The following is a 12129-nucleotide window of genomic DNA, read 5'->3' on the forward strand; positions in this document are numbered from 1 at the left end:
TGTCTTTTGCACACTGATTTCCGGTCAAGATGACACCAGCGAGAAACAATTTCTCAGGTGGCATCTGAAAGATAAGCCAATCTCTTAATTTTTTCTACACCTTCTGCTTGTTCTTTTTGTCTTGTTTGTGTTAGCAAAACTGTTGGAGCTTGTGACGTGCAGTTTGGAGCTTGATCAAATGATCTTCTGTGTCCGAAGAGCTGCTTCGTGGGGATCCAAGACAGGGACCCAAAGAGAACCGAGAACACAAAGTGACTTGTGGAAAACACTAGAGATGGGGCGCGGGGTCATGAGCAGCCTCATCTCGAAGCAGCAAGGAAGATTGAAGCAACAAGGTGAATTGCTAACAATGGAGGCCTCCGGGGTGATGACGGTGAGCAGCCGGGTTTATGGCATTCAGACCCGGCGTAGTTACTCTTCATGGAAGGACAGAGTTCATGCAGTCGCTCTTCTTGTATGCTGACAGAAAGATGTTTTTGATATTCTGACATTTATGTGATTATTGGACTGTACTTTATATTGGTCTCCTTCAGTTTTTCAGTGTTTTCTTTCTTGTGTCCGATTGATGGGTGGGTGATTTGTTAGCTTTTTTGTGTGCACCGCCGGAGGTGGGGGGAGGCGTGGATAGGGTTTTGATGCTACTGTTGCCGGTTTTTTTTGCGAGTGAGGGGGTTGGGGATTGTTACTGTCACTGTTTTTTTTCTGCGGGGGAGGGGTCTGGGATCTGTTGCTATTATCTTTGTTTTCTCTCTGTCGGGGAGGGATGGTTGCTTTGATGCTATTGTCGCTGTTTTTTTTCGGTGGGGAGGGTTTGGGGATTTTGAGGTTTGCGAGTTTGTTTCATTTTCTTTTTCATGCTGGGGGAGGGGAAGTTGATGTCTTTTTTTTCAACAACACCCATGGTCTTTCAGTATTTCATGGCTATCTGGAGAGGATGAATATCAGAGTTGCATTGTACATGCATACTTTGACAATAAAATGAACCTTTGAGTGCCCAAGCTGGTGTGGTCTTTCATTGATCTTATGATGGTTATTATTCTACTATGGATTTTTAGAGTATGCCCACAAGAAAATTACTCTCAAGGATGTATATGGTGACATATATGTACTTAAATGAATTTGATTTTTAAAGAGACAAACCATCTGTCATATCAGGCAGAGATAAATAAAGCAACAGAGGTATTTGATGAAGAGCTGCTGCCTTGAGCAGAAACAATATCTAGTCATCGTGTCATCATGGGTGCCCTGTACTATGTTGCTGTGTGCTGTTAGGCTGCAACTCTTACTAATTCCATGAGTTCCTTTGCAGGCAATTGTCCACTGATGGCATTGGACTGCTGAATTTTACCCTATCACGATATTAGAAAGAGAGTCCAGGTGATTAAATGTTGTTTGTAAATAAGCGGGCAAAAGTTCAGGTCTTACTGATTGTTCATTTCTACCATAATTATTTGTGTTGAATATTAATAATACATTTTCTGAAGTGGCATTATAAATCAGAATCCTCTTTAACCTCACCAGCATATGTCATGAAAGTTGTTGTCATTGCAGCAGGCAGTACAATGCAATACATAATAATAGAGAAAAGAAACTGTGAATTACAGCAAGTATATATTATATATATTAAATAGTTAAATTAAATAAGATGTGCAAAAATAAATATTAAAATAATTGGATGGTGGAGGGAAAGAAGCCGTTGAGTGTGTGTCTTCAGGCTCCTATACCTCCTTCCTGATGGTAGCAATGAGAAGAGGGCACGTCCTGGGTGATGGGGGTCTTCACTGATGGATGCCGTCTTTTTGAAGCTTTGCTCCTTGAAGATGTCCTGCATGCTGTGGAGGCTAGTGCCCATGATGGAGCTGATTAAGTTTATAAACCAGAATATGTGTCAGTACTTGCTGAGACTACCTTGCATAGTTAGAAACCTGCAGGCTATAGAATGTGTGGAGCCAGTTAATGTAAGCAGGTTATATTTTGAACTGTGCTGTGGGATAGGTGGAGTCAGTGGCAAAATCTAGTGGTACGTACATTGTATTTGCCTTCATCTTTTCTCCACCCCCTGTAAATAAACTATTCAATGTACTGAATCCATGGAGCTTTTAACTTCCACTATTTGTTTGTTTCTTTGAGAAACAGGATGTGGGGGAGACAGCAGGTGCAGTGACAATGGACAGCACAGAGTTTTGTTCAGAATAAAAATGGATATGCTTTCAGTTAGCTTAGAGAGGATATCCTCACTTGTTTTAGTTAACAACTATGATTTTGAAAGCTAAGAACGAGAATCTGGTAATGTGGTAGTCAGGCCTGTTTCAAAATGTTTGATGGTAAAGCTCAGCAAAGAGGAGTGAAGCTCACAGTTGAAGCTAGTCTGTACAACAGGAGGCGGGTAACAAGTCAGATATAATTCATGCACAGACCTCGAATTATGTTAGAGGCAAGGTTACAATTAGTCATGATTTACAATGACCTCTTTCTCTCCTAACAGTATATTGCTCTTTCTCTCCTAACAGACAATCACATAATGTAATGCAAGGTAAAAATAAGGGAATAATGAAAATAAGAAAAAAAGTCACAAACGCTCTGTAGGTCAGGGTGAATCTGCGGACGGAGAAATAGTTAGCATTTCAAGTCCAAGACCTTTTGTCAGTAGTGGGAAAGAGAGAAAACAAGATTGTTTTCAGTGGCAGAGAAGGTGGAGGAGGGCAGGACAGAATAAAGGGAATGTGATACCAAATGGGTTAAAATAGCAGTTAAAGTGGCAGTTGGAAGCACATTCTGGTCTGTGTAATATATTGTCAATAGTAAGGCTGTGACACATGTCCAACAGGCTATACTAGTAGAAAAGGAAAACAGAGCTAAAATGATTCTGGGTAGAAATGGCCTGTTCTGATAAATACCAAACGAGAAAGTTAAGTACCTAAAGTTGGTGAATTCTGTATCGGATTCAGGTGGATTCAATATGCCAGACAGATGATGAGGTGCTGTTACTCAGGTTTGTTTTGGCTCTGGCTGTAAAAACACAGGAGGCTATAATGGGAGTGGAAGGCCGGTGGGAAATTAAAGAGGCAGGCTACAGGAAGCTCAGGGTGTCTCCTGCAACTGAAAGCAGTTATTCCAAAAAGTGGCTCCCTTTCTGCTCTTTCCCAGGAGTTCAACTGTGCTCTTTCCTCCCTATCCACCTCCCCTACCTCCTCAAACTTGCTTGATCTCTCTCCAGCTTAAAACATTTTCTGCAAATGCTGCTCGATTTGTTTTGTACTCCCAGGATTTTTATTTATTATGGCATTGTGCCTTTTATTGAATATAAGATGGGTCACCCACGATACATAAGCAGTGATTAAAGTGGAGTTACAGATTTATTGCTTCCTTGGAACAAATCAAAATGATCAAGCTTCCCCAAAATCCGCTTAACACCACAACTATTATACGTGGAGTCAAACACTGTATACAGGTGTTCCCCGCTTTTCGAACGTTCGCTTTACGAAACCTCACTGTTATGAAAGACCTACATTAGTACCCTGTTTTCGCTTTCGGGAGGTGTTTTCACTGTTACGAAAAGAAAGCAGCATGCGATAAAAGGCAGCGCGTGCCCCAAGCAGCTGCTCTCCCCTGGATTTGGAACGCATTCTCGCCTGCATCACTTAAACACGTGCCTGAGAGCAGCCATTTTCAAGATGAGTTCAATGGTATCAGAAAAGCCTGAAAGAGCTCGTAAGGGTGTTACACTTAGCGTAAAACTAGACATAATTAAGCGTTTTGATCATGGTGAATGAAGTAAGGACAACGTGAGTTTGGCTTGTGGAAGCTGACGAACATGATGTTGAAGAGGTTTTGTCATCCCATCACCAAGAACTGACAGATGAAGAGCTGATGTAATTGGAAGAAAAAAGGATAACAATCGAAACCGAATGAGTAATGATAAAGTACGACTTTAATTTTGAAAGGGTACGTTGGTTTAGGGGATATTTGCAGATGGTTTGAGTCCTTACAAAGAACTGTGTGATAGAAAAATGCGCAAGACTCAGCAGTCAAGCAAGCCTTCCACATCAGCCACAGCAGATGACGAACCTCGACCTTCGACATCGAGGTGGGCAGTCATAGGAGAAGATGAGTTGCCTGATCTAATGGAAACAGATGACAAGATAACTCTCCAGTGTCCCACCACCACAACCCCCAAGCCATGGACAGATTCCGATTCGCGGAGAATGCAACAGTAGCTGGGAGGTACATAGCAGATCTTTAAGAAAAAAGCTGAAATAAACAAGCTAGTTAATTAGGTGCCGCCGACACGTAATTGTCGGCCCAGATCAGAGACAACGCAATCAGATATCAGCACTGATCTGGGCCGACAATTATGCGCTGGGTGGCACCTAATTAATTAGCTTGTTTATTTCGGCTTTTTTCTTAAAGATGTGCTGGGTGCCTCCCGGCTATCGCTGCATTCCTGCATGCTTCGTGGCAATGTATCACTTGGCGGCCTGGAGGGTGGGGGCCACTGCACCACCCCAGCCTGCGACGACTCAGTCTAACACACCATCATCCGTGTGCTCGGCAAGCTGTCTTCCTAATTCTGGTAAGTGATACTACACTGTACATAAGTTATTTCTACTTTATATAGGCTGTGTATTTTTACGTGTTATTTGGTATGATTTGGCAGCTTCATAGCTTAAAGGTTACTGGAGAGAGTGTTCTTGCCAACAGCGCTTATGTGAGATTTTCTGCCGAGAGCGCTTGCATGAGATTTTCGCTTCGGAGAACAGTTCAGTAATGATCGTGGAAAAGTATTTCTACTTTATATAGGCTGTGTATTTATCATATCATTCCTGCTTTTACCATATGTTACTGTTATTTTAGGTTTTATGTGTTATTTCACATGATTTGGTAGGTTGTTTCTGGGTCTGCGAACGCTCACAAAATTTTCCCATATAAATAAATGGTAATTGCTTCTTCGCTTTACGACATTTCGGCTTACGAACCGTTTCATAGGAACATTCTACCTTCGGATAGCGGGGGAAACCTGTACTGTGATGCTGCTCAAATGAATGGCATCTACAATCCATCTTATCATACGAGGTCTTTTTCAACATACCAAATACCCTGACCAAATACACATGATCCATGAGAAGTCTACATTTGTACAATGACCATCTCGATACTTTTATTATTATTTTTATCCCTCCACAGACGCATATCGACAGAGATCAAGAATAAAATAAATTAGCTTTAGCCATAGATAAAACTTTGTCAAAAACATTCACAGTGGACTAATGGTAACTCTATTAACAAGGCCAAGAAGCTGATCATTGACTTCAGGAGGAAGAAACCAGAGGTGCATGAGCCACTTCTGATCGGGGGATCAGAGGTGGAGAGGGTCAGCAACCTAAGTTCCTCTGAGTTATCATTTCATAGGATTTGTCCTGGGCCCAGCACATAATTGCCATTATGACAAAAGCACGGCAGCACCTCAACTTTCTTAGAAGTCTGCAAAGATTCAGCGAGTCGTTTGGAAATTTGACAAACTTCTGTAGAAATGTGGTGGAGAGTATATTGCCTGGTTGCATCACAACGTGGTATGGGAACACCAATGCACTTGAGCAGAGAGCCTACAAAATGTCATGGATATGGCCCAGTGCATCATGGGTAAAGCCTTCCCCACCGATGAGCACATCTACATGGCGCGCTGCTGCAGAAAATCAGCACCCATCATCAAGGACCCCCACCATCCAGGCCATGCTGTCTTCTCACTGTAGCCATCAGGAAGAATGTACAGGAACCTCAGAACCCACACCACAAGGTTCAGCCCTCAACCAACGGGCTCTTGGATTAGAGAGGATAACTTCATTCAATTTCACTCATCCCATCACTGAACTGTTCCCACTGAAATAGGGCTCACTTTCAAGGACTCCATCTCATGTCCTTTATATTTACTGCTTACATATGATTATTATTTTTATTTTTTCTCAGCTCAAGCTGATAAAACCTAAGGTACAGGCAAAGCCAAGCACACTCATTTTTCGACTGCTAGGAACTTTCAGACTACTCAAGTGTTGTTTGGAATTGTGGTTTCCTGGAGATTTATGTAAATATTTCTGTGTAGCCTAATTGTTTAATGCTGTTGTGCAGTGAGTTTGAGATGATAGCAGATGTAGATATTACTGTTGGGGCAATGTATACCCTGATCATGTTCCTTAGTCTATTGATTTATTCCTTTAATTCAGCATATTTCTGGTGTTTTCACTTATTGATTTCTGTATGTCATGTGTGTTTGGAATAGCTGTACCTATTAAGTAAGTTGTTCTTGCTTCTTTATCCTGTAATATTATATCCGAATGGATATTATAGATTGTCCATCCACAATAATGGATCAGTTGTAGTATAATTTGTAGGACTCTGATTCTAAAACTGGATCTGGCTTGTATTGATAGTAAGGTATGTTGTCTTTTATCAGTTTATATTTTCAAGCAAGATTTTGGTGGAAGACATTTACCACTTGAGTGTGCCTGTGTAAGTAATCAGATTGAGTTAAACTGCTGCTGGATCCTGAATTTGTTGGATTGTTTCTGGTTTCTCTTGGCATTTTCTACATTTATCGTCTTGAATTCGTTGGTCTTTTATGATGTATTTTTGATTTTTTTTGTGTTAACCATCTGGTCCTGTATTGCTAAAAGGAACTCCTTTGTTTCTTGGAAGAAGTCCCTAACTCTGAGCCAGGCATTTGCTGCTCCCTTGTCAACATCTCGTCTGCTCAGATTGTGGGGATCATGATGTTGATGATAATGATGATTATTGGAAATAATTTGAATGATGTGTAGTTTGGATGGTTGAGGGTTATGTTGAGTTGTTCTCTGATCTTGGCAATTTACTTGCCAACGTTTCGTCACCAAGCGAGGAGATATCGTTAGTGTGCTGTTGATTGCAGTATGTCCTCTGAATACTTGGCCCTTATATACTTTTCAATTCAAAATGAGATCCAATAAGAAAGTAAATTGGCAAGCTCAGAGAACAACTCAACACAACCATGATAATTATTATGATTTATTTCCTTATTTCTGCATTTGCGCTGTGTGTTGTCTTTTGCACATTGTCTGTTCGTAGTGTTGGAAGTGCTCTTTCGTTGAATCTCCCAATGGCGACCCATTTTAATTCCACTTCCCATTCCCATTCTGACATGTCAATACATGACTTCCTCTTCTGTCGCAATGAGGCCACACAGTTTGGAGGCACAACATCTTATAATCCTTTGGGTAGCCTCCAACTTGATGGCATGAACATCAATTTCTTGAACTTCTGGTAATGGCCCCCACCCCTCCTTCACCAATACCCATCCCCCTTTCCCTCTCTCACTTTATCTCCTTGCCTGTCCATCATCTTCCTCTGGTGCTCCTGCTCCCTTTTCTTTCTTGCATGGCCTTCTGTCCTCTTCTAGCGGATTCCCTCTTCTCCAGCCCTGTATCTCCTTCACCAATCAACTTCCCAGCTCTTTACTTCACCTCTTCACCTCCAGGTTTCACCTTTCACCTTGCATTTCTCCCTCCCCTCTCCCCACCCTTTAACTCTACTCCTCATCTTTTCTTTCTACAATCTTGCTGAAAGGTCTAGGCCCAAAACACCAACTGTACTCTTTTCCATAGATGCTGCCTGGCCTGCTGAGTTCCTCCAGAATTTTGTGTGTGTTGCTTGGATTTCCAACATCTGTAGATTTTCTCGTGTTTCATTGATTCTATCGTGTTTGTTGTATTTACTGTGAATACCTACAAGAAAATGAAACTCCGGGTTGTATACGATGACATATATATACCTTGATAATAAATTTACTTTGAACTTTGAAGTTTGTGTGAGAGTGGGAATCTGAGAGAGAGAGAGAGAGAGAGAGAGAGAGAGAGAGAGAGAGAGAGGGAGAGAAGGGAAAATCTCTAAACAAGTAATCCGTAATAGCCCAAGCCATTGAGTAGTTTGCTTATGCAAAAACAAAAGGAGGATATAGAGTAAAAATATATTATGCTTCTTCCCTGCCTTCCCTGGATGAGGAAGTAGGACTTATATTGTTGAAAACATAACAGTATTTTAGGTTTCCTTGCACAATCTTAACCATGATTTTTATTAAAAAAAAGCTTCAGTATTTACATCAAACTAGACTCTCAGTTTGACTCACACAATTTATTGGATTTTTTTTTACATTCACTTTAAATGTACAGGAAGAATTCTGTGCAGCAACTAGAGGTGTTCAATAGATAACAACCCATTGTTACAAAGTGCCAGAGGCTGTGAGTGTAACATCACACCATGTCGCTGAGAAAGTTACAGCCAGGCTCACGGAGAGCAAAGGAAAGGCAGCTGAATGATCAGGAGAAGGACACAAGAAATTCTACAGATGCAGGAAATCTTGAGCAATACACACACACAAAATGCTGGAGGAACTCAGCAGGTTAGGCATCATCTATGGAGGGAAATAAATAACCGATGTTTTGGGCTGAGACCCTTCATCAGTATTGGTTAGGAGAGGTGGATGTGGAAACAGAGCAAATGAAGGAAAGTGATAAGACCTAGAGAGTATGTAAAAGAGTGTGGGAAGTGGTAAAGGAGTAGGGAGAGAGGAGGCCTAAGAGATAGGGACTGAAAGCATTAGAGATGGGGCTACTGCACAGGATCGAAATAAGCTGCAGAGAGTTAGTCAGCTCCATCATGGGCACTAGCCTCCATTGTATCCAGGACATCTTCAAGGAACGATGCCTCAAAAAGGCAGATTCCATCAATAAGGACCCCCATCACCCAGGACATGCCCAATTCTCCTTGCTACAATCAAGAAGGAGACACAGGAGCCTGAAGGCACACACTCAGCAATTTGGGAACAGCTCTGCCATCCAATTTCTGAATGGGCATTGAACCTATGAACACTACTTCACCACTTTATTGTCATTTTTATTTTTGGAATACTTATTCAATTTAACTATTTTATATATACCGTAATTCACAGGTTTTTTTTCTCATTTTCTATATATATTATTGTACAGCTGCCACAAAGCCAACAAGTTTCATGACATATGCTGGTGATAATTAAACCTGATATTGAAACAAGGGAGAGTTCATGGAGTGAAATGTGAAATACTATGTAATTGAGAAGGATACAAGAAATAAGGATACAAAAGAAAAACAAATGAGGTTCTTGGATGGAGAAAGATGACAGAGTGAATGGGCAAGGCAGCAGTGTGGAGAAAGTGAGTGGAGAGAGTGAGTGGGAGACAAATGTGCCCTAAGACATAATGAGTGAGATATGCCACAAGGGACCCAGAGAGAGTGGAGCCACTGAGTGCAGAGGAAAGAAAAGAGTTTGTGGCTACAGGCAAAAAAATCATCTGTTTATCTCTTGCAATGCAGATATTACTGTACTTAGAGGTGATAATGATCCTTTTCAACAAAGTGATATGATAATTGAAGGCATGAGTTTTATCTGTCAACTTTTACCCAACTCCAGTAACACATGCAGTGACAAAACATCTATATATAATCAGGCAATATGCTTGCACAGTTATTCTGCATCAGAAAAAAATGTGAACATGCGTAGTACAAATGTCAACATATACAGTATAATCATTTCCTGGAAATTTATTATTAAACAATTACTTAGAGTTTTCTGAATCCAATAATTCTGAGCTGAGTTTCACAGAATTAAGTCTCCTCAGCACCTTCTATTTTACAAGTCTGCTCTGCACTCTGCAGCCTGTGATCTCTGTCGGGACTTTCCCCATTACGTATTTCCTCCTGTCATCTCCAAGTACAGATTTGTCTGCTTCCTTGGCAGAGTGGGGGAGGAAGGTGAGAGGAGATTCAGTTTGATATTAAATGTTAGTTCTTCATTTATAATGCTGTATATCCGGCAAAGGGAAGAAAAGGGATTTTTTGTTATTAATGAACAAGTTGTGATTTAGGGAAGAAACTGCCTGAAATGCAACCTCTTCAAAGTGGAATAGGTTAAATGATTGAAAACAACAGAATCTTGAAAAGACAATGGAGAGCGTGTGAAGGAATGGAAGCAAGGTGGCAGATTGTTTAAAAGCATATATACAATTGACCAAGTAGCCACTTTTGTGATGACATTTAAATAACTCAACTGCTTGAGCCACACAGATTTGCGCACAAGTATTCAAATTTGCTTCTCCACTTTTGGAGGGGTTATCTTAAACGGGTACATGCTGAAGACGTCCTCATATGTACATGTCCTTAACGTGCTTAATGATTACTGGAGGAGGGAAGGGAATCTGTGTCCCACCCCTGTGAATATCTTGCTTTAATCATGTTCTGTGCACTAAAGTAGTCTGATGCACTTAGGAACTTCAAACCTAGGTGGGAGATTAACAGGATAGAAATAACGCCAGTTCCTGCCCATCCCATCACCAAGTATTAATCACTGGAGAATAATATTTAATAACAACCCATTACTGTGGGTTTCTCAGCTTCCTAGTCAGGTTAAAATTCATTTTCTGTTCCCACCCACTAGGTTGCTGCACAATTCAACACGGCTTGATGTACAAGGGGAAGTCACAGATTCATCATGGACAATTGATTTAAATGAAAAACGAGAGGGGATGGCTAGGGGATTGCCACTTAATTTCTATTGTATCTGTGAACAGGGTTGGGGCCACAAAGACTTGACATTCTGAGAAAAGCAATATTGCTATTTTTTCTTCTATTGAACTGATATTTCTCTGAACTCGTAATTCCAAGTCAACCTTTGTTGATAATATCTGATAAAATACTGGTTGATCACCATGCAGAAGAGGTTTATAACCAGCAGAAGTAACAAGTAACATTTGAAAGGGTTTTCTTTCTTGTATTAAATATTCAATTGAAAGAAAGCCCCTTTTTGGTTGCTTTTTCTACAATGAATGGTTGATACTCTCCATCGACTGAACCCTGTTCTTTTGCTGGAATTTCATAAGATTCCAAAGCAGTCTCCTTGAACTTTAACTAGGACTAACAGAATCTCGGTTTAAGGATGCACAATGTCACATTACTCATTAGCAGCTAACCTCAGTCATTATTCTTTCTTTCTGAGTAGGAAGAGTTCACTTTATAGACCTTTGCTGGACCAGATACAGTGGGAAGTTCATTTAAAACAACTGGCTATGCACTATCCATGATTTTCTGTCCACGTTGTTTGAGGAGTTATCTATTATATGGCTGACTGCATTTCAGGTCTCAATGGTGCCTCAAAGAAATTCCACCCTTCTCCAAACACCACGGGAGCAACAACTTGGAATGGGAAAACTGACTTTATTTTGTTCCCCTATCTCTGCACCACGACACTGAAGGCAGTTATAGCACTGGGTTCCAATCCTGGCCACAATCAACTATTGACACACAAGAGTGTCTTGCAAGGTAACTGTGTCTCAAGTTAAAGTTGTAGTACTCAAGAGCTAGTCAAAGGAGTATTAGATGAATCTATGCATACAGCTGTATAGCATCAATTAGCCAATGTACTTTCTATAAGATGAAGTGTGCTTTTATAACCCAGTCATGAGCCTCTAATCTCATACTTCAGAATGCAGACCTCAGAATCTATACAACAAAGGTATGTTGAGGACAGGTTTTGTCACTGGTGTTAGAAAATCTAACTCCTTACACAGGAGGTGCAAATGCTGTGTCTGAGAGTGAGGTACCTCATAGTTGGGAACCATTTGTTTTTCCCTGACTTCACCACCAGGGATGGCAAGAGAGCTGCAGCTGATTTGCTTCTCCATTTTTTCCCTCCTACATACGTGTCCTGCCATCTCCTTCAACACATCTCCTCAGTCTGCGTGGATGTGCAGACTGACCTGGATGTGTGTTGGATGTACATTACCCAATGTCAGAACTGAACCCTATACAAGAAGCAAAATAGCTGGGGTGTACTCATTAATACCGTGAGAAACATGAGATTCCTTCAAAATGGCTAGTCCTGGTCAGCAACAAGATTTTGGTACAATATGTGTGCAATCAGTCAGCCAAACATGTGTTAATTGTACAGCTGTCTTACCTTCTCTTCCACTCTGTTAAGCCTAGCTCCAATTGTGTTCTTTCCCCTGTCCTGGCTCTTTTCTGAAACATACCATGAGAAAAAGAATGAAATTATTACTTGTTCAGTATTTCACA

The 12129-nt window shown here is 40.9% G+C and overlaps 1 protein-coding gene across 4 annotated transcripts in view; it reads right to left on the minus strand.

The window, feature by feature from the left end:
- The window catches only part of LOC140205086 (potassium voltage-gated channel subfamily KQT member 1), an 851833-nt gene that overhangs the window by 262166 nt on the left and 577538 nt on the right, over positions 1–12129 (minus strand). For all 4 annotated transcript variants that reach the window (XM_072272252.1, XM_072272253.1, XM_072272251.1 and 1 more), the window contains one exon: positions 12014–12075. In XM_072272252.1, the coding sequence (XP_072128353.1) occupies positions 12014–12075 (62 nt within the window). The remainder of the gene's footprint in view (positions 1–12013; positions 12076–12129) is intronic.

Source organism: Mobula birostris, chromosome 11 (genome assembly GCF_030028105.1).
Source record: "Mobula birostris isolate sMobBir1 chromosome 11, sMobBir1.hap1, whole genome shotgun sequence".
NCBI lineage: Eukaryota > Metazoa > Chordata > Chondrichthyes > Myliobatiformes > Myliobatidae > Mobula > Mobula birostris.